Raw genomic sequence first — 25,922 nt, 5'->3', positions numbered from 1 at the left:
CTCCCTACCTTGCTCTAAAGTGAGTGCTATTAAGATTTTAGAACCGAAGGACCAAATCTGGGGGAGGGGGAATATTTCAAAGGAGATAAATGGTTTGCACACTTATATTGTAGTCTTTTACTCTTTTTCTTTCATGAAACTAGTGTGATATTAACTCCAGCTCCTTCAAAGGGCCTAGAACTTTTCTCTTTCTCTTTCTTCCTTTCTCCTCCCCATTTCCTCTCTCTCCCTCTCTCCTTCAGCTGTCACATACCCACTCAATAAATATTTGCTGACTTCCAAAATGCATCATTTTTCAGATTACTGGAAAGTAAGTTCTTAACAATATTTTATTCTCTAGGCCTTTCATCCAAATTTATTTAATGTATTTCCTGGAGAAAGTGGAAATCGCGGGAAGTCCTTACCATAGTATTGTATTATCGAGTGGATAACGATGCTGAAAACAGTTGAAAAGTAGTTAAAGAGGGTGAGCTTGATGTAGGCAGTAGTACTACTAGAAAACAGGAAGCTTCCCAGATACATGAGAGGAACAACGGACCAACCATACAGCATAAAGATCATCATTGTATCCAGAAAATGGTAGTCTTCCACAAATGCATCCAGTCTGCAGTATTTGAACACTCCCTGAAATAGATGCAGACATAAGGGCAAGGTGAAGGACACTGTACAAAAAGGAGTCAACAAGCCAGAACACTGAGGAAATGGCAAGTTCTGCCATCATTAGCATACGGAACTACTCATTACTTAAATCAGTTTACCCATTAAAAAAGCCTTATGAGCCTGAAGTAAACTACCTCTTCCTCAATAGAGGACTTTTGTGAACAGAAGCACTGTACTTCCATTTTATCTTTTCTTTTCCCATTTGGAACATATAACATTTTATTCCTAACCCCCAATGCCTTGATTAAAATCAAATTAATCATGTTTGCATTAAGCCCAACTCTGAAGTAGACTATTTATTTATAGATTTTCCCTGGGGCTGATGTTGTATTATGTAACCTCCCCTGCATAACTCCACACACTTAGACTGCCTCCTGGCGCTTATCTGTACCCCCAACACCATAAAGCCACCTCAGCAACTCAGAAACCTCTGTATTCATTTATTTCTCATCCACTCAAGAATCAGAAAAGGAAGCATAAATTTAGAGGGGACTAGATTAAGGGAGGGAAACCTCCAGAGCCATTAAAGAATTTTCCAGACGTATATATGACAGTTGGTGATTACAGCTTCTCTAAATATAGCAAGGTTACCCCTTTTGAGCAATCACAGAATTATTTAGTAGGGCATCTAAAACAGGAAAAGAAGGATTAAAATAAGAATAGCCCTATTACAACCCTATGATGCTCTTAGAAGTATCTTATATTTAAGTAATAGTGTTTACAGAGAGTAAATGAAGAGAATCATCCAGCTTAAATCAAAGAACTTGAATAGCTGTAACTATAGTTGTTTCCCCCATTCCAATTAAGAGGATAAAATAACAAGAATAAATACAGTCAGAAAAAAGTTGCAGGTAACCTAAGAACAGCTTTGTTCCAAGACTTATAATGCTTAGAGATATCTTAAATTAGATTCCATTTCAAAGAAAAGTTAAATTTCCACTTTGATACATAAAGACACATACCCTATTTTTAGACAGGTATGACTTGACCTGATGTATAAATTATCCCTAAGTTACTCTAAAGAGAAATACCAAAAGGTTTTTTTTTTTTTTTGACATTAATGAGCTAATTTTAAATATTATATGTAAATAAGACATGTGAAGATGGCCAGAAATTCTGCAGAAGAAGATGAATGGGGAAGGTAGAAAGGTCAATACAAAAAATATAATTAAATGCATTATAAAGAGCTTCCGGCCAAGATGGAGGCATAGGTAGACACACTGTGACTCCTTGCACAACCAAAAGAAGGACAAGAACAATTTAAAAACAAAAAACCAGAACTGACAGAAAATCGAACTGTATGGAAGTCCGACAACCAAGGAGATAAAGAAGAAACATTCATCCAGACCGGTAGGAGGGGAGGAGATGGGCAGCCTGGTGGAGAGGCCTTGTGGCAAGGTGGTGGCTGGCAGACCCAGTGAGGTGGCAAATTGTGGAATGGGGCAGGCCAGGCTGCAGCTAGCAGATGACACAGGTGGTGGCCAGCAGACCCTGAAGCCCCACATTCACGCATAGAAAAACTGGGAGGAAAGGTGGGGAAGTGAAGCAGACCATGCAACCCAGGGCTCCAGCGCCGGGAAATAAAGCCTCAAACCTCTGATTGAAAACACCCGTGGGGGTTGAGGTGCCAGCAGGAGAAACTCCCAGCCTCAAAAGAGAGTTCTTTGGAGAGACCCACAGGGGCCTAGAGCGTGCACAAGCCTACCCACTCAAGAATCAGGACCAGAGGGGCCCAATTTGATTGTGGGTAGCAGAGGGAGTGACTAAAATCTGGCAGAGAGTGGAGCAAGTGCCATTGCACCCCCTCGGGCCCTCCCGTACGTACAGTGTCACAGTGCAGCAACCAGTGTTACCCTGCCCGGGTGAAAACCTAAGGCTCTGCCTCTTTACATAACAGGCGCGCCAAGATAAAAAAAAACAAAACGGCTCAAATGAAAGAACAGATCAAAGCTCCAGAAAAAAATACAACTAAGTGACAAAGACATAGAAAACCTATCATATGCACAGTTCAAAACACTGGTAATCAGGAAGCTCACAGAATTGGTTGAATTTGGTCACGAAGTAGATGAAAAAATGAAGGCTATTCTAAGAGAGACAAAGGAAAATGTACAGGGAACCAATAGAAATGGGAAGGAAACCGGGACTCAAATCAACACTGTGGACCAGAAGGAAGAAAGAAACATCCAACCAGAAAAGAATGAAGAAACAAGAATTCAAAAAAATGAGGAGAGGCTTAGGAACCTAGGACATGTTGAAATGTTCCAACATCTAAATTATAGGGGTACCAGAAGGAGAAGAGGAAGAACAAAAAATTGAAAACTTATTTGAACAAATAATGAAGGAGAACTTCCCTCATCTGGCAAAGGAAATAGACTTCCAGGAAGTCCAGGAAGCTCAGAGAGTCCCAAAGAAGCTGGACCCAAGGAGGAACACACCAAGGCACATCATAATTACATCACTCAAGATTAAAGAGAAAGAGAGAGTCTTAGAAGCAGCAAGAGAAAAGGACACAGTTACCTACAAAGGAGTTCCCATAAGACTGTCAGCTGATTTCTCAAAAGAGACCTTACAGGCAAGAAGGGGCTGGAAAGAAGTATTTGAAGTCATGAAAGCCAAGGACCTACATCCAAGATTACTGTATCCAGCAAAGCTATCATTTAGAATGGTAGGGCAGATAAAGTGCTTCTCAGATAAGGTCAAGTTAAAGGAGTTCATCATCACCAAGCCCTCATTATATGAAATGTTAAAGGGATTTATCTAAGAAAAAGAAGAAAAAAATATGAACAGTAAAAATGACAGCAAACTCACAGTTATTAACAACCACACCTAAAACAAAAACAAAAGCAAACTAAGCCAACAACTGGAATAGGAACAGAACCACAGAAATGGAGATCACATGGAGGGTTGTCAACAGGGGAGTGGGAGGGGGAGAGAGAGGGGAAAGGTACAGAGAATAAGTAGCATAAATGGTAGGTAGAAAATAGGCAGGGCGAGAGTAAGAATAGTATAGGAAATGTAGACGCCAAAGAACTTTTATGTATGACCCATGGACATAAAATATAGGGGGGGGAATGTGGGAGGGAGGGGGTGTGCAGGATGGAGTGGAGTGAAGGGAGGGAAATGGGACAACTGTAATAGTATAATCAATAAGTATATTTTAAAAAATGCATTATAAAACTACCATAATTAAAACAGATTTGTTGTGGCATATTACAGATACATGAATGAAATAAGGAATACAAAATATACTTAAATTCAAGCAAGAAAAAAAATCAAAAAGGATGAAGAGAGGTTAAGGGAAATGCAGGACAGCATGAAACAGAATAATATCAGTGTAATAGGGATATCAGAAGGAGAATAAGAGGAGAAAGGAACAGAAAACTGGTTTGGAAAAGCACTGATGGAAAACTCCCCTAATTTGACGAGAGAAAAAGCCACACAAGTTCAGGAAGCAGAGATGGTCCCAATCAAGAGGAACCCAAAGAGGCCCACTGCAAGACACATCATAATTAAAATGCAAAATTTTAAAGACAAAGAGAGAATCTTAAAGGTGGCAAGGGAGAAACAGGAAGTAATATACAAGGGAGCCTCAGTAAAGCTAGCAGCTGACTTCTCAATAGAAACATTACAAGCCAGAGGGGAACGGCTAGAAATATTCCAACTAATGAAAAGCAAAGACATGCAACTGAGACTACTCTATCCAGCAAGGCTTTCAGTTAAAACGGATGGCAAAAGAAGGAGCTTCTTGGACAAAAGAAGGCTGAAAGAATATACCTCCACCAAACCAGCATTGTAAGATATGCTAAACAGACTGCTTTAAGAAGAGGAACAAAAAAAAAAATAAGAGAGAAAGGAACAAAGGTACAAAGGGAATAAAATAGCAATGAATAAGTTCCTATGAATAATAATCTTAAATGTAAATGGATTAAATGCTCCAATCAAAAGACATAGGGTAGTTGAATGGATAAGAAAAGATGACCTGCCCATATACTCCCTACAAGAGACACACCTCAGAACAAAAGACCTACACAGCCTGAAAGTGCAGGGTTGGAAAAATATATTCCAAGCAAATGGAGAGGGGGGGAAAAAAAGTCAGGGTAGCAATACTTCTGTCTGACAAAATAGACTTCAAAACAAAGGCCATAAAAAGAGACCCAGAAGGACACTTCATAATACTCAAGGGAAGAACCCATCAAGAACACACAAACATTATATATCTATATGCACCCAACATAGGAGCACCCAAATAAGTAAGGACTTCAAGAAAGCTATAGACAGCAACACAATTATACTAGGGGATTTTAACATCTCACTATCAAAAATGGATAGATCTGCCAAACAAAATATCAGAAAGAATATTGTGGTATTCAACAATGCCCTAGATCAAATGGACTTGACTGACTATATGTGTGTGTGTGTGTATGTATATATACATATATAATTATACACACACACACATATATAATTCCTTTCATCCCAAAGAAGCAAAATACATATTCTTTTCAAATGTATGTGGAACATTATCAAAAACCATATGACAGGACACAAAACAATCCTCAACAAATTCAAGAAATTTGAAATCCTATCAAGCATCTTCTCAGACAACAAGGGACTGAAACTAGAAACCGACATCAAGGAAAAAACTTAAAAACACTCACACTCATGGAGATTGAATAGCTTACTATTAAGCAATGAATGGGTTAAAAATGACATCAAGGAAGAAATAAAAAATTTCTGGAAACAAATGAAAATGAACTCACAACAGTCCATAACTTATGGGATATAGCAAAGGCAGTCCTGGAGGGAAGCTCATAGTGATACAGGCCTACCTAAAAAAGATAGAAACATTTCAAATAAACAACCTAACCCCACACCTACAAGAACTGGAGGAACAACTACAAAGACAGCCCAGAGGAAGTAGAAAGAAGGAAATAACCAAGACCAGAGCAGAATTAAATGACATAGAGACTAAAAGCAGAATTCTAAGATCAATAAATCCAGGAGCTGGTTCTTTCAAAAGATAAACAAAATCGACAAGCCTTTAAGTAGGCTCATCAAGAAAAAAAGAGAGAGGATCCAAATAAACACAATTAGAAATGAAAGAGGAGAGATTACAACTGATACCACAGAAATACAAAGGATTGTAAGAAATTACTATGAAGAACTATATGCCAAGAAATTTGAAAACCTAGGTGAAATGGACAAGTTTCTAGAAAAATATAACCTTCCAAAACTGAATGAAGAGGAAGCAGAAAGCCTGAACAGGATGATAACCACTGATGAAACTGAAGCAGTAATCAAAAAACTCTTGGCACACAAAATCCCTGGACTGGATGGCTTCACAGGAGAATTTGACAAAGCATTTAAGGAAGACCTAACCCCTATCCTTCACAGACTATTCCAAAAAATACAAGAAGAGGGATGACTCCCAAACTGTTTCTGAGAGGTCAGCATCATCTTAACCCTAAAACCAAATAAAGACCCAACAAAGAAAGAAAACTACGGGCCAATATTGGTGATGAACATAGACACTAAAATCCTCAACAAAATATTGGCAAATCGCATTGAGCAATACATAAAAAGATCAGACACCACGATCAATAGGGATTCATCCCAGGGATGCAAGGATGGTACAATATTTGCAAATCAATAAGCATAATACATCACATAAACAAAAGGAAAGGCAAAAATCACATGATCATATCAATAGATGTGGAAAAAGCATTTCATAAGGTACAGCACCCATTTCTGATAAAAACACTCAGCAAAGTAGAAATAGAGGGTGCATTCCTCAACATGATAAAAGCCATATATGAGAGATCTACACCAACATCATACTCAATGGGCAAAAACTAAAAGCTTTCCCACTGAGATCAGGAACAAGACAAGGATGTCTGCTTCACCACTCCTATTCAACATAGTATTGGAAGTCCTAGCCACAGCAATCACACAAGAAAAGGAAATAAAAGGTATCCAAATTGGAAAGGAGGAAGCAAAACTGTTGTTTGCAGATGAAATAATAGTGTATGAAGAAAATCCCTTGGACTCCACCAAAAAACTACTCAACTAATAAGTGAATTTGGAAACAACAGGATACAAAGTCAATATTCAGAAATCAAAGGCATTTTTGTATACCAACAATGAAATATCAGAAACAAAGATCAGGAAAAAAGAACCCATTTACTATCGCAACAAGAAAAAGAATGTGCCTAGGAATAAACCTAACCAGGATGTACATGACATTTACTCAGAAAACAACACAAAACTGAAGAAAGAAATTAAAGAAGACACAAACAAATGGAAGCATATACCGTATTCATGGATTGGAAGAATTAACATCATCAAAATGTCCATACTGTCTAAAGCAATACATAGGTTCAATGCAATTCCTATTAAAGTACCAATGACAGATATTTCACAGATATATAACAAACATTTCAAAAATGTATATGGAACCATTAACAATCCCAAATAGCTGCAGCAACTTTGAGCAAGAAGAACAAAGTAGGAGGGATCACAATACCTGATATCAAACTGTATTACAAGGCCACTATAATCAAAGCAGCCTGGTACGGGAATAAGATCAGACACATAGACCCATGGAACAGAATACAGAGCCCAGAAATAAACCCAAGTCTCTATGGTCAATCAATATCTGACAGAAGGGGCAGAAGCATAAAATGGAGTAAAAATAGCCTCTTCAACAAATGGTGTTGGGAGATCTGGACAGCTACATGCAAGAAAATGAAACTCAACCACCAATTTATACCATACAGAAAAATAAACTGAAGGTGGATAAAATACTTATATTTAAGATAAGGAACAAGACAAGGATGTCTGCTTCACCACTCCTATTCAACATAGTATTGGAAGTCCTAGCCACAGCAATCACACAAGAAAAGGAAATAAAAGGTATTAAAATTGGAAAGGAGGAAGCAAAACTGTTGTTTGCAGATGAAATGATAGTGTATGAAGAAAATCCCTTGGACTCCACCGAAAAACTACTCAACTAATAGGTGAATACCATAAGTCATGATACCATAAAAGTCCTAGAAGAGAACATAGGCAGGAAAATCTCAGATATTCCATACAGCAATATTTTCACAGATATGTCCCCTAGAGCTAAGGGTCACAAAGGAAAGAATAAACTAATGAGACTTCATCAAAATAAAAAGCTTCTGCACGGCTAAAGAAAACATTAGCAAAATGAAAAGAGAACCAACTACAAGGGAAAAAATATTTACCAATGATACCTCGGACTACAGTTTGATCTCCAAAATATATAAAGAACTCACATGACTCCACTCCAGGAGGCCAAACAATCCAATTAAAAAATGGCTAAAGGACCTGAACAGACACTTCTCCAAGCAGGACATACAGAGGGCCCGGAGACATAAGAAAGTATGCTCAGCATCACTAGCCATCAAAGAGATGCAAATTAATACCTCAATGAGATACTACTTCACACTAGTCAGAATGGCCATCATAAACAAATCAACAAACAAGTATTGGAGAGGATGTGGAGAAAATGGAACCCTAGTGCACTGTTGGTGGGAATGCAGACTGGTGCAGCCACTGTGGAAAACAGTATGGGATTTTCTCAGAAAACTAAAAATGGAACTGTCTTTTGACCTGGCAATTCCACTTTAGGACTATCCCCTAATAATCCTGAAACACCAATTCAAAAGTACCTAAGCACCTCAATGTTCTTAGCAGAACAATTTACAATAACGTACAGCTAGAAGCAGCCTAGGGGCCTGTCAGTAAATGAGTGGATGAAAAACAGTGGTACATTTACACAATGGAACACTATGCTGCAGAAAGAAAGAAAGAGCTCCTATCCTTCTCGACAGTATGGATGGAATTGGAGAGTATTATGCTAAGTGTAGTAAGCCAGGCAGTGAAAGGCAAATAGCATATGATTTCACCTATAAGTGGAACTCAATTAACAAAACAAAATAAGCAAGCAAAATATAACCAGAGACATTGAAATTAAGAACAAACTGACACAGAACCAGAGTGGATGGGGGAGGGAAATAATGGGGGAAGGAAGTGAAAGGGTCATCAATGAACATGTATAAATGATCCATGGACAATGCCAAAGGGGGGTAGGATTGAGGGTGGGATATTGTGGTGGTTGGGGTAGGGGAAAATGGTGGGAAAATGAAGACAACAGTATTCAAAAATTAATTAAAACACAATATATACTTAAATTCATATTATCAGTTAATATGTATCAAAAGTAGTGTTTTTCAAATCAGTGGGAAAAGATTAGCTTTGAAAAAAGATGGTAGAACAATGGGTTAGATATTTAGGGAAAAATTAATCTTTACTTTGTTCTTTACCTAGAAATAAGTTCAAGAATTACCAGGAAACAGTTAGACACAAGGGCTAAGAGAAAAGAGATGGAAGTTTGGGCCTCCCAGAGAAACCTGATATTCCCAAAGTAGCACCAATTAAAACAAGAGAGAGGAGGAGGTGGCAATAAGGAAAGGGATATAGAAAATACAAGAACTGTGTTTAGAAAAGATTTATAGGTATAATTATTGGTTTATGAAAATTGCTGGAATAATATTGATGAGGCCTCTAAGTTTTTAAAATTCTTGTACAGCCAGAGAAATAAAAGTCCTAGAAAAGCTCAAGATTTAAAATGACTCTTAGAGACTTCTGGCCAAGATGGAGGCATAGGTAGACTTCTGGCCAAGACCTCTTCACACAACCAAAAGACAACAAATTTAAAAACAAAAAACAACCAGAACTGACAGAAAATCAAACTGTATGAAAGTCTGACAACCAAGGAGTTAAAGAAGAAACATTCATCCAGACCTGTAGGAGGAGCGGAGAAGGGCAGCTAGGTGGAAAAGACTCGTGGAAAGGCAGTGGCTGGAGGACTGGGGTGGGCAAGTCAGCAGCTGGAGGACCCTTTGAGGCAGGGGCTGACAGACTGGGCGGTTCCACATTTGTGTGCAGATAAACTGGGACTAACAACTGGGGAGAGAAACAGACCAAACAATCCAGGGTTCCAGTGTGGGGAAAAAAAGCCTCAAAGCCTCCGACTGAAAACGCCTGTGGGGGAAGAACCTCCCAGTCTCACAGGAGAGTCCCTGGGAGAGACCCACAGGGTCCTAGAACATACACAAACCGACCCACCCCGGAATCAGCACCAGAAGAGTCCAATTTGATTGTAGGTAGTGGGGGAAGTGACTGAAAACCCGCAGAGAACGGAGCAAGCCGCATTCTTCCTCTCGGACTCCTCCCCAACATACAGTGCCGCAACACAGAGAAGGAGGTTGGTGGCACCCTGGTGAACACCTAAGGCTCTGCCCCTTACTACATAACAGGTGCACCGAGACAAAAAAAAAAAAGGCCCAAATGAAAGAACAGTTCAAAGCTCCAGAAAAAATACAACGAAACAACAAAGAGATAGCCAACTTATCAGATGCACAGTTCAAAACACTGGTTATCAGGGTGCTCCAGGAACTCACTGGGTACTTCAACAGCATAAAAAAGACCCAGGCAGCAATGAAGGTTGCATTATGTGAAATAAAGAAAAATCTACAGGGAACCAACAGTGACAGGAAGGAAACCAGGACTCAGATCAATGGTTTGCACAAGAAGGAAGAAAGAAACATTCGACCAGAACAGAATGAAGAAACAAGAATTCAAAAAAATGAGGAGAGGCTTAGGAACCTCCAGGACATCTTTAAACACTCCAACATCCGAATGATAGGGGTGCCAGAAAGAGAAGAACAGCAAGAAGTTGAAAACTTATTTGAAAAAATAATGAAGGAGAACTTCCCCAATCTGGCAAAGGAAATAGACTTTCAGGAAGTCCAGGAAGCTCAGAGAGTCCCAAAGAAGGTGGACGCAAGGAGGAACACACCAAAGCACATCATAATTACATTACTCAATTTTAAAGATAAGGAGAGAATCTTAAAAGCAGCAAGAGAAAAGGAGACAGTTACCTACAAAGGAATTCCCATAAGACAATCAGCTGATTTCTCAAAAGAAACCTTGCAGGTAAGAAGGGACTGGAAAGAAGTATTCAAAGTCATGAAAGTCAAGGACCTACATCCAAGATTACTCTATCCAGCAAAGCTATCATTTAAAATAGAAGGGCAGATAAAGTGCTTCCCAGATAAGGTTGAGTTAAGGAGTTCATCATCACCCCACCCTTATTATATGAAATGTTAAAGGGACTTTATCTAAGAAAAAGAAGATCAAAAATATGAACAGTAAAATGATGACAAACTCACAGCTATTAACAACTGAACCTAAAAAAACAAAAACAAAAACAAAGGAAGTAAACAACTACAACAGGAACAGAATCACAGAAATGGAAATCACATGGAGGGTCGTCAGCAAGGAGGGGATGGGGGTTGAGTGCGGGAAAAGGTAAAAGGAATAAGAAGCATAAATGGTAGGTAGAAAATAGACAGGGGGAGGTTAAGAACAATGCAGTAAATGGAAAAGCCAAAGAATTTATATGTACGGCCCATGGACATGGAGTAAAGGGGGGTGGAATGCAGGTGGGAGGGGGTATGCAGGTGAGAGGGGGTATGCAGGGTGGAGGGGAATAAAGGGGGAGAAGTGGGACAATTGTAATAGCATAATCTATAAAATATATTTTTAAACAATGAAATAAAGAGAATGACCAGGAAACAATGAGACTAGCAAAGTCAGCTGTGCCCAATGCATAATGGCCTGATTGGGGCCAGAGGGAGCTCCCTAACGAATTTCTTGAACTAGGGTGTACAATGATGAAAGTAGTGTATATCAAGGCTTATTAGAGAAATGTGAGTTATGTCCAGAAGGTATCCAGCCATGTAATATGAAAAATAGAGACATTTATTGATGAAGATACAAGATACAAGACAATGATGCCTCAGTCTCCTTCAAAGTAGTCACCTTGGGACCTCACCCTGTTCTCCCAATTGCCATCAGCTGCCCTGTAGTATTTTCTTGAATCTCACTGACAATCTGAAATCTTTGCCTTCAAAGATGATTTTAGTTTTGGGAAAAGCCAGAAGTTGCAGGGCACCAAATCTGGGCTGTGTGTATGTGGTTGTGGGAGATTGCCGAGTCACCTGGGTGTTTTGATGTTTCACCAAAAAACTCTGTATGAGCACATGATTCATGAGCAAGTGCGTTTATTATGATGAAGCTGCCAATCACCAGTTGCCCATAGCCAAGGCTCTCTGAATCATCTGAATAGTTTCTGTGAAGGAATGTTCAAGCTTAACACAAGTTTTGACACAAATTTGTTGCTCTACTTTCTCAGTTATTTTGAATGCAACAGCCACACAGTACACATGCTCACTCAATGGCCCCTACTGACTAATACAGTGAAGTCATCATTATTCATGCATGTGCAATTCTAATCACTCCCCTTGGCTGGCAGGTCACATTGATATAGCAAAACTGTTCTCATTATATTAACAATGGCTGGTCTTTTTCTGGACAGACCTCATATCTCCAAAGTGATATTGACTTAGCTCTCTAAGCCCTTGGCAAGGCCAGTATTAAATAAGTCCTTTTCTACCTTTCCCATGCTGTATGTATGCCTAAAACACAGACCAGCTTACAGCTGGAGCTCAGTGTTTGTTGAATTAATAATTTTACATTTTCAGGAAGGCAGGGCTTTCAAATGTGTTCCATGGGACATGTAGAGGTCATGAAAACAAGCATATGGATTGCATGAGGGGGAAGCCTCACTAGGCAGCATGTCTGGTAACATAACTCATGAGAAAATTTACTTATTCTTCTCTTCCAAGTCTTCATGCATGCCTGAAGCTTAGTCACAGTGGGAAAAGAAAGAAGACTTTAGTAACCACCACTTGGAATCTCCTGGAGTGACAGTTAAAACAGTGTTGGGGCACAGTTAGTTCATCAAGGGTTGGAGCCAGGAACATAGTTAGCTTAATCCTTTTCTCTAACATATGAGCAGTAAAGTCATCTTCTTTGTGAATCTGATAGGCATAGAAAGTGTGAAAGAGGAATTTTGGATGCTGGGCAAAATGACAGAATCTTGCCTTCTCTTGTTGGGTCCAAGAATGAGTACAGTTGGTGGCATTTCACAGAACCAGATAGGATGAGAGAGTGTCCCAGTGTAAATCAGGGGATATCAAAGTCAGATAAGCAAGGAAAGCTAAGAACCCATATGGAGCACCCAGTCTGAGGATCATTAAGGGAAATTTTGGGTGGAGGGGAGAGACAGAGGGAGAAACAGAAAGAGGGAGAGGGAGAGATGGAGGGAGGGAGGGAGAAATAGAGAGAGAGAGAGAGAATAGAGTAGCAGGAGTAGATTAAGATGTTAAGGCAGAGGGAACTGTAAATATGAGAGCAGAAATAACTTAAACATACATTATCCAGGGTGACTTTGAATGCATAAAGGACAACAAGTTTTGGAGTAATACCAGCCAAGCCTCTGAAATTGTACTATCTGAGTGAATTAGATAGGTAACTTATTTCTGTGAACCTGTTTCCTTGCCTATAAATACATATGATAAATTAACATCACTTCAGGTAATTGTATTATTGAATGATATAACATAAAAACATATGACAAGTAACTTTTCTCATGAGATAAAAATGGCAATATTGGTAAAAATATTAATATTGGATGGTCACAAGTTTTGTTATGGTTGTAGGAGCCAAGTTGACTCAAAGTTTTTCCTTTTTTCTGCAACAACTAATCCTACAATTCCATGGTATAGTTTGTATTGAGAATTGGTAGTTCATCCATTATAGTGGTAATTTGCATTCTGTTTTATAATATATATTTCATTTCTATGTTTATTGCTAAACAGTGAACTATTTGAGGAACGAGATGCTATCCTATTCACATTTAAGTCCCCAGTACCTCCTGTACATAAAGAAGCTTTACCTCTTTTACCTTTCTTTACCCTTTGCAACTGCACAGCTCTACATCTTCCTCACCCTAAGTAATACCAAGTTCACTAATGAGCAAACTCATTGCATTAAAGATGCTGTACTACCCTTACATGTTCACTCTTTCTTCTTTATTTTTATTGTTTATACTATTACAGATGTGCCCATTTTCTTCCATTTGCCCCCTTCCTCCCAGCCCTAGCCCTCTCCTTCTCTTCGGCCAACACCGGTGTTGTTTGCATCCATGGGTTATACATATATGTTCTTGGCTAGTTCCTTCACTTTCTTGGTCCAGTTCCTCCTCTTGTGCCACTTCTTCGTTGTCAAAAAATACGGTGCCTTAATCGTCAAAAAAAGGGCCATAAAGAGAGACCCAGAAGGTCACTTCATAATACTCAAAGGAAGAATCCACCAAGAAGACATAAACATTGTAAATATATATGCACCCAACATAGGAGCACTCAAATACATAAAGAAACTCTTGGAGGACTTCAACAAAGATATTGACAGCAACACAATTATAGTAGGGGATTTTAACACCCCACTGTCAAAGATAGACAGATCTTCCAAAAAAAAAATATCAACAAAGGTATTGTGGCATTCAACAATGCCCTAGATGAAATGGACTTAACTGATATATATCTAGAGAGAGCCTTCCATCCCAAAGAAACAAAATACACATTCTTTTCAAATGCACAGGGAACATTTTCAAAGATAGATCGCATGATATGACAGAAAAAAAGTATCAACAAGTTCAAGGAAACTGAAATCATATCAAGCATTTTCTCTGACCACAAGGGACTGAAACTAGAATTAAACCTCAAGGAAAAAAACCCAAAACACTAAAAAACATGGAGATTGAATAGCATGCTATTAAACAATGAATGAGTGAAGAATGTGGTTAGGGAAGAAATCAAAAAGTTTTTGGAAAAAAATGAAAATGAACTCACAACAACCCAAAACCAATGGGACACAGCAAAGGCAGTCTTGAGAGGGAAATTCATAGCCATACAGGCTAAAATGAATAGAAATATTTCAAATAAACAACCAAACCCTACACCTACAAGAACTTGAGGAACAACAACAAAGATAACCCAGAGCAAGTAGAAGGAAGGTAATAACCAAGATCAGAGCAGAATTAAATGACATAGAGACTAAAAGCACAATTCTAAGGATCAATGAATCCAGGAGCTGGTTCTTTGGAAACATAAACAAAAATTGGCAAGTCCTTAAGCAGGCTCATCAAGAAAAAAAGAGAGAGGACCCAAATAAACAATCAGAAATGAAAGAGGAGAGACTACAACTGATACCACTGAAATACAAAAGATTGTAAGAAATTACTATGAAGAACTGTATGCCAAGAAATGTGAAAACCTAGATGAAATGGACAAATTTCTAGAAAAATATAACCTTCCAAAACTCAATGAAGAAGCAGCAGAAAGCCTGAACAGACCAATAACACCTGATGAAATTGAAACAGTAATCAAAAGGTTTCCGACACACAAAAGCCCTGGACCAGATGGTTTCACAGGAGAATTCTACAGAGCATTTAAGGGAGAGCTAACCGCTAAACTCCACAGATTATTTCAAAAAAAATTCAACAAGATGGAGACTCCCAAACTTGTTTTATGAAGCCAACATCATCCTAATCCTAAAACCAGATAAAGACATAACAAAGAAAGAAAACTTCAGGCCAATATCGCTGATGAATATAGATGCTAAAATCCTCAGCAAAATATTGGGAAGCCGCATCCAGCAATACATTAAAAAGATCATACACCATGACCAAGTGGGATTCATCCCAGGGATACAAGGATGGTACAATATTCGCAAATCAATAAACATAACACACCACATAAACAAAAGCAAAGACAAAAACCACATGATCATACTAATAGGGGTGGAAAAAGCATTGGATAAGATACAGCAGCCATTCATGATAAAAACCCTCAGCAAAGTGGGAATAGAGGGAGCATTCCTCAACATAATAAAGGCCACATATGAGAGACCTATAGCCAACATCATACTCAATGGACAAAATCTTAGAGCTTTCCCACTAAGATCAGGAACAAGACAAGGTTTTCCACTTTCACTACTCCTATTCAACATAGTATTGGAAGTCCTAGCCACAGCAATCAGGCAAGAAAAAGAAATAAAAGGCATCCAAATTGGAAAGGAGGAAATGAAACTGTCATTGTTTGCAGATGACATGGTAGTGTACATGGAAAATCCTATAGTCTCCATGAAGAAACTACTCGACCTAATAAATGAATTTGGCAAAACAGGTGGATACAAAGTCAATACTCAGAAATCAAAGGCATTCCTGTATACCAACAATGAAATAGCAGAAACAGAAATCAGGAAAAAACTCCCATTTGATATAGCAACAAGAAAAATAGAGTACCTAGGAATAAACCTAAGCAAGGAGGTAAAAGACCTGTACTCAGAAAACTATATAACACTGAAGAAGAAGTTAAGGAAGACACAAACAAATGGAAGCATGTACCATGCTCATGGATTGGAAGAATTAACATCATCAAAATGGCCATACTACCGAAAGCAATGTATAGATTCAATGCAATCGCGATTAGAGTACCCATGACACATTTCACAGATATAGAACAAACATTTCAGAAGTTCATATGGAACCATAAACGACCCCGAATAGCTGCTACAATTTTGAGAAAGAAGAAGCAAGCAGGAGGGATCACAATACCTGATATCTAACTGTATTATAAGTCCATTGTAAGAAAAGCAGCCTGGTACTTGCATAAAAACAGGCACATAGACCAATGGAACAGAAGAGAGAGCCCAGAAATAAACCCAAGTCTTTAAGGTCAATTAATATTTGACAAAGTAGGCAGGAGCATAAAATGAAGCAAATATAGCCTCTTCAACAAATGATGTTGGGAGACCTGGAGAGTTACGTGCCAAAAAATGAAACTTGATTACCAACTTACACCATACAGAAAAATAAATTCAATGTGGATTAAAGACTTAAATATAAGTCGTAACACCATAAAAGTCCTAGAGGAAAACAAGGCGGGAAAATCTGACATTCCATGCAGCAACATCCTCACAGACATGTCCCCTAAAGCAAGGGACATAAAGGAAAGAATAAACAAATGGGACCTCATCAAAATAGAAAGCTTCTGCATGGCTAAAGAAAACAGCATTAAAATGAAAAGAAAACCAACTGTATGGGAAAACATGTTTGCCAATGATACCTCAGACAAGGGTCTGATCTCCAAAATATATAGAGAACTCACACAACTCCATTCCAGGAAGACAAACAACCCAATTAAAAAATGGGCAAAGGACTTGAACAGGCACTTCTTCAAGGAAGACCTACAGAGGGCCCAGAGACATATGAAAAGATGCTCAGCATCACTAGCCATCAGAGAGATGCAAATTAAAACCACAATGAGGTACCATCTCACACTGGTCAGAGTGGCCAACATAAAGAAATCAACAAACAAATGTTGGTGAGGATGCGGAGAAAAGGGAACCCTAGTACATTTTTGGTTGGGAATGCAGAGTGGTGAGGCCACTGTGGAAAACAGTATGGAATTTCATCAGAAAACTGAAAATGGAACTGGCCTTTGACCCAGCAATTGCGCTGCTGGGATTATACCCTAAGAACCCTGAAACACCAATCCAAAAGAGCCTATGCATCCCTATGTTCATAGCAGCACAATTTACAATAGCCAAGTACTGGAAGCAACCTAAGTGCCCATCAGCAAATGAGTGGAGTAATACATTTACAATGGAATTCTATGCAGCAGAGAGAAAGAAGGAGCTCATACCCTTTGTGACAGCATGGATGGAACTTGAGAGCTAAGTGAAATAAGCCAGGCGGTGAGGGACAGATACCATATGATCTCACCTTTAAGTGGAACATAATCAACAAAAGAAAAAAAAGAAACAAAATATAACCAGAGAGACTGAAGTTAAGAACAATCTAACAATAGCCAGAGGGGAGTGAGGAGGGGATAGAAGGAAGAGACGTTCAGGAACTACTATAAAGGACACATGGACAAAACCATGGGGGAGGGTGGAGGTGGGGGAGGGAGGTTGGTTTGGCTGGGGTGGAATGGGGGGGTGGGGATAAAATGCAGACAAGTGTAATTGAATAACAATAAAAATTATAAATAAATAAATATATAAATAAATATAAATAAAATATATAACAACACACTAAATAAGGTAATGTTCTAAATAACAACCACATTATTTCCATGTTTATAGAATCAGTTATACTCTATTTTCTTTTTTTTAAATGACTCTCTCTTTTTTAAAGATTTTATTTTATTTATTTTTGTAGAGAGCGGAGGGAGGGAGAAAGAGAGGGAGAGAAACATCAACGTGTGGGTGCTTCTCACATGCCCCCTACTGAGGATCTGGCCTGAACCCCAGGCATGTGCCCTGACTGGGAATCAAATGTGCAAAAAAAAAAAAATGTGTCTTAAGCAAAACTAGTTTTTTTCTTTTCAGACCTAGCTATCTTGATCTTGGATTTGCAGTATAAAAGTGTGTGTTTGTGCATGTGTGTGTGTGGAATGGTGTTGAATAGCAATAGGAAGCTTGACTTAGTTTTTGATTCTACACCGTTTGCTGCAGTCCAAATTTACCTGACGGCACAGCTTTGGAAATTAGTAGATGGTGGCTTATTCATATGGGTAGTGAAGAATATATGAAAAATAATAGCTCATAGTCCTTTAGTGTTTTGGGCCAGGGCACAATGCTGAGAAATACATGGGAAGCCAATTCAAGAGAGACTTTTCAAAGAAAAATATTTTCTCCAACTGAAAGAACATGAGTGAGAACAGTTCCAGAAATGGATTCTACAATATATTCTCTGGCATAATAAGCCAAAGTAGTTAAAATTTTTTTTACAAGTTTTATTTTAGGGTACAATTAGCTGAATAGGAATTTCTAGTGGGTGACATAAGAAAATTAGTCTTCATGTAACTTTAGCTAGCACTCACCAGTAGTAAGCAGGAGGAAATGGAGAAGAAGATAAGATCCCACAGCAAAGCAGAGAGCCAGTAAATAAGTACACAGACTCCACTCACGAACTGGATGTGCTTTGCCTTAGTGGTTCTCTCAGTCACTGTCTGGGGACCAAAGCTACCCACCACAGTAGCCATGCCAAAAGCCAAACATAATACTATCTGCAATCCATTTGCAGGCCTACAAAAGATGAAATAAAAAATTTAAATAAACGACAAAAGAAAAGTAGAAAACGATGAGTTCAGTGGCTATTTTCCTAATGCATTGTTGCCAAAATACAAGGGGACATATTAAAGTTCACTTCCAGTGAAAGGAAAATCATACATACGCTGTGTGAGAGTCATAAAGAGGGAGAGGCTGAGGTCTGTTGGAGACTTTAATGGAAGCGCTGGGGCCAGAAAGCGACATAAAGAGAATGTTGTCTAGCACTGCCAGGGATGTTGCAGCTGAATGGTATGCCTCATTATTGAACAAAATAGTAAATACTGTTTTGTTTTTCTCAACCTCAATGGAAAGTGCAATAATGGAGAAGTCACGGCACTCTTTATTTTCCAATATATAATTTGTTACATTACCTAGAAAAAAGAAAGAAATTGGTCAGTGAGTCAACCTATAATAATGCACCTACTATGTACATTGGAGAAGAAAGACCAAATATATTTTCCTGTTATCTCTTCCCTTTCCAACTTATTACAATGGCTATTTAAAATACTTACCTTTATCCTCAATCATTTTACCCCATTGTTACTCTCTACAATCTCACATTATAGTCTAAAACTTGAAAAAATGGTAGGATTCCAAGATGGCTACAGAGTATGTGGAAGCTACACTCACCTGATCCTGGCCCCAAACCAGATTTGAAGCTAAATTATACAACAATCAACCTGAATAGCCAACTGAAGACTAGCTGAAGTGAAGTATTATAACCAAGGATTTACAGAAGTAGCTGCCCAGAGACTGGTAAGAAGGGCAGAGATGCAGAAAGGGCCGTCTTCTGCACCTATGAGTGATGGCTGAGAAGCCATAAAAATATCTTGACTGCAAAACTCCCTTCCCCCAGGAGGATGGGGTCTCAACCCCATGCAGAAATCCCCAACCCAGAGAAACAGAGGTAGAAAAAGGAGCCTGCACAGCATCTGGTAGTGAAAATAGTGGGGATTCAGTCCACCTGGGAGAGAAGGGAGTCTACTGAAGACCCAGATGTCACCTTCCTAGGGGTAAGCACTCCTGTTATTACAGCAACAGCCTGGGTAGTGAACTGTACAGTCCTCCAACTGCTGTTGAGGCCACTCTGCTTTGCTCAAGTCATGCAGAAGGGTCTTCTGGATGAACCCAGCAGTGAAATTTGGGGTGCTCTTTTTATGGGGAGGCTCTTAGTGGAAACTCAGAAAGTGACTGAATTGTGTGGCTTTAGAAAGGGAACCAGTATCCTCGACCTTCAGTGCACAGTCAGTGCTTTCCCCGCCCATTGAATTGCTTGGGCAGCCCCATCCTGCTGAGTTCAGTCATGCAGGAGAATCAGAGTGCCTTAGAGGTCTGGGACTTTCACACCACGTCTCATGGGGGGCTTTTGTCTGGGAATCAGATGGGTGTGTGCTGGGTTGTGTGGCTAAATCATGGTGGGGGTCACTCCTATCTCCCCTGTGAGCTCAGTCTTCACAATCCTGAGAACAGAAAAAAGGACCTGCCTCATCCTACAAGCTTGCAGGTATTACCCACAATGGGAGGCTATTTGGTTCTGATCTTCCAACTCCCATTTATTGCAGCCTGCTGAGTTTAGCTCTGTGGGGAGAGGGAAAACTGCTGGGGACTAGATATTCAACCCTTCAGTCACTTGGAGGCTATTGTCTGGGACAAGAAACAGCAAGCCCCTCCTGGGAGAGCTTGATTTGGAGACTCTGGCATAGACTGAGTGGTTTGGCTCTTCATAGGGGCCACTTTTCCCTCATTGAATGCCTGACTGTGTGACCCCCCAAGTAGGGTGCCCACTAGCCCTGTCCCCCCAACCTCTCTTGTTTCATCCTACTGAGCTCACCTGTGGAAGAGTCTGGGAGTCGCAGACAGCCTGGGACCACTCTATAGACTTTTTGAAGGCTCTGGAGGAAGACCAGGCAACCTCAGGGTGAAGCAGGGAAGCAAACAGGTGAAGGAAGACCTCGGAGAGCCTCAGACCTTTTACAGATCTTCCCCCAGCTCTAAGCAGGACTAAGCAAACCCTTGTACATGAATTGATTCTTCCCATGTACACACAGGCCCAGTAGATGCAGCCACAAAATAGTGAATAGCATGGCAGCTCCAGACAAGTAGCTCAAGGCTTGTTACACACAATGTCTGACATAGACCTGTACCTAAGCCCAATCCAAATGGACTCAGAAACAACACAACCAGTGGTGGGATTCAGACCACATCAGAGCCTGACTCAACTAACCATACAAGTAGTACATGCAAGGGGGAATTTTAGCAGGAACCACACACTGCTGACAACAACTTAGCCCTGTGGGGGAAGCAGTCCTGCATAGCAACTTATTCACAGCAATCAAAGTTTATCCTTATAGTCAGCCAGCCTGAAAGGTTAACAGCACCCACAAAAGGGCCAATAGCATTCAAGGCTCAACTACAACAAGAGGCTGCACATAACCCACAGAAACATTCATGGAGCAGAAAGCTCAGGTGATCTGGAAGATTGTGCCACTGAGCCCAACTAGACACCTTCATCAAAAAGCCATCATAATGGAGATCCAAGATGGTGGAGGAGTAAGTGGAAGCAACACTAACCTCCTCCCAGGGCCAATCTGGAACTACAACTAAATTGTAGAGAAATCATCTTGAATAACCAACTGAACACTAACTTGAGAGAAGCCTTATAATCATGGTCACACAGAAAAAAACACTTCACCAAAATATGACTAGTAGCAAGTATCAAGGAGATGTATGAGGGCTACATGGACTCCCATGGGTAGTAGATAAAGTGCTGGAGGGATATTTCAGCAGCCAGGAGGTTCCCCCTCAGTGTGGGGTCTAAATCCCAGGCTGGGCTCCCCAGCCTACAGTACCAGAGCCAGAAAGGAACCTAGAAAACATATAGCTGTGAAATACAGCAAGGGTTCTATCTGCCAGGGACAGATGGCTGGAGATGCAGAGAGCCTTTCAAAAGGCCAAAGCACAAAATTTCACTTTCAGGCATTTACCCTGGGTTCCAGCAGAGGGAGTACAGAAAGGAGTAGAGACTTTTAAGGAGAGTCTGAGGCTGGTGGCTTTGGGGAGTGAACTGAGGTAACAGCCACCGGGATCCATGTGTTGAGTAATCCCCCATACTGCAGGAGCCATCTTTCTCGGCAGAACTCCATTCTGAATGGCATCAGCCTGAAGGGAATCAATAGCTCCACCTGTAAGAATTACTCTGCGCTGCCTTGTTGTGCTTAGGCCTGACTGCTGATTATAGATTGATTATATTAACAACTGAACAGATTAACAGCTGATTAGTTTAGCAGTAAAGGCAGAAAATACAAAGAAGCAGCCAAAATGGGAAGACAAAGAAACAGACCACAAATGAATGAAGAGAATTGTCCAGAAGATCAAGATGAAATTGATGTGAACAATTTGCCAGATAGAGAGTTTAGAGTAATGGTTATAAAGATACTCAACTGCATGAAAAGACATAGAAACCACAAAAGAAAGGATCAGTCAGGAAAAAAGAATATAATATCTGAGATAAATAAAACACTGGAAGGAATAAAGAGTAGGTCAGATGAAGCAGAACACTGAATTAATATTTGGGGAGAGAAGGCAAAAAACAAAGCAAAACAAAACAATGAGGCAGAGCAGCAAAAAGAAAAAAGAATTAAAAAATGAGAAGAGCTTAAGAAACATGTTGGACAACATGAAACATAACAACATCCACATCATGGGAATACCAGAAAGAAAAGAGAGTGAGCAAGGAATTGAGAACACATTTGAAGAAATACAGACCCAAAACTTCTCTAATCCTGGTAAAGGAAAAAGTTGCACAAGTCCAGGAAGCTCAGAGTGTCCCAAACAAGTTGGACCCAAAGAGGCCTACACCGAGATATAACATAATTAAAATGAGAAAGCTTAAAGATAAGGAGAAAATCCTGAAAGCCACAAGAGACAAGCAGGTAGTTACCTACAAAGGAGCACAAATTAGACTGTTATCTGATTACTCATTAGAAAAGTTTCAGGCCAGAGGTTCTGGCCAAGATGGAAACATAGGTAGATATGCTTTGCTTTCACACACAACCAAAAGAATGATAACAACAAATTTAAAAACAAAACAAAACAAAACAAAACCAACCAGAGCTACCAGAAAATCAAACTGAGTGGAAGTCCAACAACCAAGGAACTAAAGCAGATATATTCATTCAGACTGGTAGGAGGGGTGGAGACGTGAAGGTGCGATGGACAGGGCATGTGACAAGGTGGTGGCTGGCAGACCAGGGTGGGCAAGGCAGAGGCAATCAGACTGGGATGTCCCACTTTCCAGTGTGGATAAGCCAGGAGGAAAAACTGGGAGTGGGACAGACCATGCAACTCAGGGTTCCAGAGGGGAAACTGAAGCTTCAAAACCTCTGGCTGTAAAAGTCTGTTGGGGTTGCATTGGCAGGAGAAACTCCCAGGCGCACAGGAGAGTGTGTTGGAGATCCAAGCCCATGGGATCCAAGCAAATTGGAGATCAAGCAAATTGAGCCCATGGGATCCAAGAATGGACACAAGCTCACCCACCCAGGAATCGGCACCAGAAGGGCTCAATTTGCTTGTGGGTAGCAGGGGAAGTGACTGAAAGTGGGGTGAGAACCAAGTAAAGTAGCAAGTGGCATTGTTCCCTCTGTGATACCTCACCCTAAACAGCTCACAATGCAGTGAAGTGGGTTGCCCTGCCATGGTGAATACCTAGGGCTCCACCCCTTACAGCTTAACAGGTGTGCTGAGACAAAGAAAGATGGCCCAAATAAAACAACAGATCAAAACTACAGAAAAATAACTAAGTGGTGAAGAAATAGCCAACCTATCAAGTGCAGAGTTCAAAACACTGATAATCAGGATGCTTAGAGAAATGATTGGGTATGGTTGCAAAATAAAGGAAGAAATGAAGGCTACACAGAGCAAAATAAAGGAAAAGATACAGGGAACCAACAGTGACGGGAAGGAAACCGGGCCTCAAATCAATGATTTGGAACAAAAGGAAGAAATAAACATCAAACTGGAACATAATGAAGAAACAAGAATTCAAAAAAAAGAGGAGAGACTTAGGAACCTCTGGGACAACTTTAAAAGTTCCAACATCCAAATCATAGGGGTGCCAGAAGAACAAAAGGAATAGCAGGAAATTTAAAACTGATGTGAAAACATAATGAAGGAAAACTTCCCCTATCTGTAGAAGGAACTAGATATGCAAGTCCAGGATGCTCTAAGTCCCAAAGAAGTTGGATCCAAGAAGAAACACACCAGGGCACATCATAATTAAATTGTTCAAGTTTAAAGATAAGGAGATAATCTTAAAAGCAGCAAGAGAAAAGAAGAGAGTTACCTACAAAGGAATCCCCATAAGAGTATTAGCTGACTTCTCAAAAGAAACCTTACAGACAAGAAGGGACTGGAAAGACGTATTCAAAGTCATGAAGGGAAGGACCTTCACCCAAGATTACTGTATCCAGCAAAGCTATCACTGAGAATGGAAGGGCAGATAAAATGCTTCCCAGATAAGGTCAAGTTAAAGGAGTTCATCATCACCCAGCCCTTATTATATTAAATGTTAAAGTATTGTATCTAAGAAAAGGAAAATCAAAACTGTGAACAGTAAAATGACAACAAACTCACAACTATCAACAACTGAACCTAAAAAAACAAACAAAATCTAAACAAACTACAATAGAAACAGAATCACAGAAATGGAGATTACATGGATGGTTATCAGTGGGGATGAATAGGAGGAGAATGGGAGAAAAAGGTACAGAGAATAAGAAACATAATTGGAGGGCACAAAGTGGTGGTGAGGTAGGTGGGGGCTGAACACATTTCTTGTGCACCCACAGGGACACCTAGCCAATCTTCTGAAAAACACAGTGAACAGCCAACAGAATCTCAGCTTATATGAAGTTTGGAAACCAAAGATTGCAGAGGATGATTACAAATAGATGATAAGGTGATTGTGTACGCCAACGGGAAGGTCCCCAGGACCTGTGCTGGGACTGCAGCTGTTGCAGGAGCTTTGGAGGAGAACTGGGTCAGCAATGGTAACTTTTTAGCTCCCTCCTTTGCCAGAGAAGGGAAGCCAGTCCCACATCAGGAGAGACCTGGATTCTTGAAGACGCTGGGAGTATAAAGATGCAGTGGAAGATACACAGAAAACACACAGAGGTGGTGTTTTCTCACTGGAACAGTGGTCATTGGCTGGGACAGTACCAGAGAAATTGAGGAGCCAGGTGACACCTGGTGCTGGGAGAAGCGTTGGGACGCAACAAACCCTGATCCAGATAGTCTTGGGACTGGTCAGAGAGTTGGGCTGTGTGAGAAGCCACGTGCTTGTTAAGAATGGATGGCCACTACAATAATGGTAACATTTTTTGTCAACAGCAGTTCACCTAGTGAGTGTTGAAACTTTGGGTAGGAGTGGGAAAAAAAAAAAAAAATGGGTGGCTGCAACCAAGGGGAGTTCACTAAAAAAAGAAAAAAAAAAAAAAAAGCTCTAAGCTGCCCTGCAAGGAACTCTTGGGCACCATGGCTGGGCCAGCAAAGAGGGAGGAGGAGGGGCACAATTTGCTCCAAATCAGGGCACCTCATGCAGTGATCAAAGTGGGGCATCATGGGCTCACAGGGGTAGCAGTCCCCAGAGAGACTTAATAGGGGAACTAATCTGCCCTGAAGGGACCTTGCACACACAGCACCCAGGCCAGAAAAGAGGGAGGAGGCATGCGAGTTGTTCCCACTTGGAGCACCTCACAGACTAATCAAAGAGTGGCACAAAGTGGTGGATTAAAGCTGCTGGCCTGACGAATATGGACGGGGGGGCCATAAGATGCCCTGAGGGTTTGGGCTGGAGGCTGGACATCTGGGCTACCAGAGCTAGGTAGGTCTGGTAGCCCAGACCTAGACGCCAAAGCAGTACCACAGGAAAGGAAAAAACAAACAAACAAAAACAGAGCCCAGTCCCCCTCTGCCTGCAGCATCCGGGAACACCAGCAGAATCCACTTGGCAGGTTTAAAGTCAGCAGGATGCTTTTTTCCCCCCTCCAAGTGTAAGACAAAAGACCTTGAGACAAAATTCACTTCTCGATCCTACAGAACTTGAATTTTATTTTTTACTTTTACTTTTACTTTTTATTTTTGGTTATATTTTTATT

General features: G+C 40.2%; 1 protein-coding gene and 1 non-coding gene across 2 annotated transcripts in view; one reads left to right on the top strand and one right to left on the bottom strand.

The window, feature by feature from the left end:
- LOC112304812 (phospholipid-transporting ATPase ABCA3-like) overlaps nt 1-25,922 on the bottom strand; it is a 328,364-nt gene that overhangs the window by 85,578 nt on the left and 216,864 nt on the right. Inside the window, exons 21-23 of the mRNA XM_053925911.1 lie at nt 18,893-19,139; nt 18,540-18,744; nt 405-624 (exon numbers count right to left, since the gene is read on the bottom strand). Coding sequence (XP_053781886.1) covers nt 405-624; nt 18,540-18,744; nt 18,893-19,139 — 672 coding nt within the window. The remainder of the gene's footprint in view (nt 1-404; nt 625-18,539; nt 18,745-18,892; nt 19,140-25,922) is intronic.
- Nucleotides 25,125-25,195, top strand: LOC112304911 (small nucleolar RNA SNORD56). Its single transcript, XR_002974792.1, has one exon. It is a non-coding gene; the product is annotated as a small nucleolar RNA SNORD56 (small nucleolar RNA).

The sequence above is a fragment of the Desmodus rotundus genome, chromosome 1 (genome assembly GCF_022682495.2).
Source record: "Desmodus rotundus isolate HL8 chromosome 1, HLdesRot8A.1, whole genome shotgun sequence".
In the NCBI taxonomy this organism is placed as follows: domain Eukaryota; kingdom Metazoa; phylum Chordata; class Mammalia; order Chiroptera; family Phyllostomidae; genus Desmodus; species Desmodus rotundus.
Note: the sequence above shows the minus strand (reverse complement) of the source record. Positions and strands in the feature narration are given on the sequence as shown.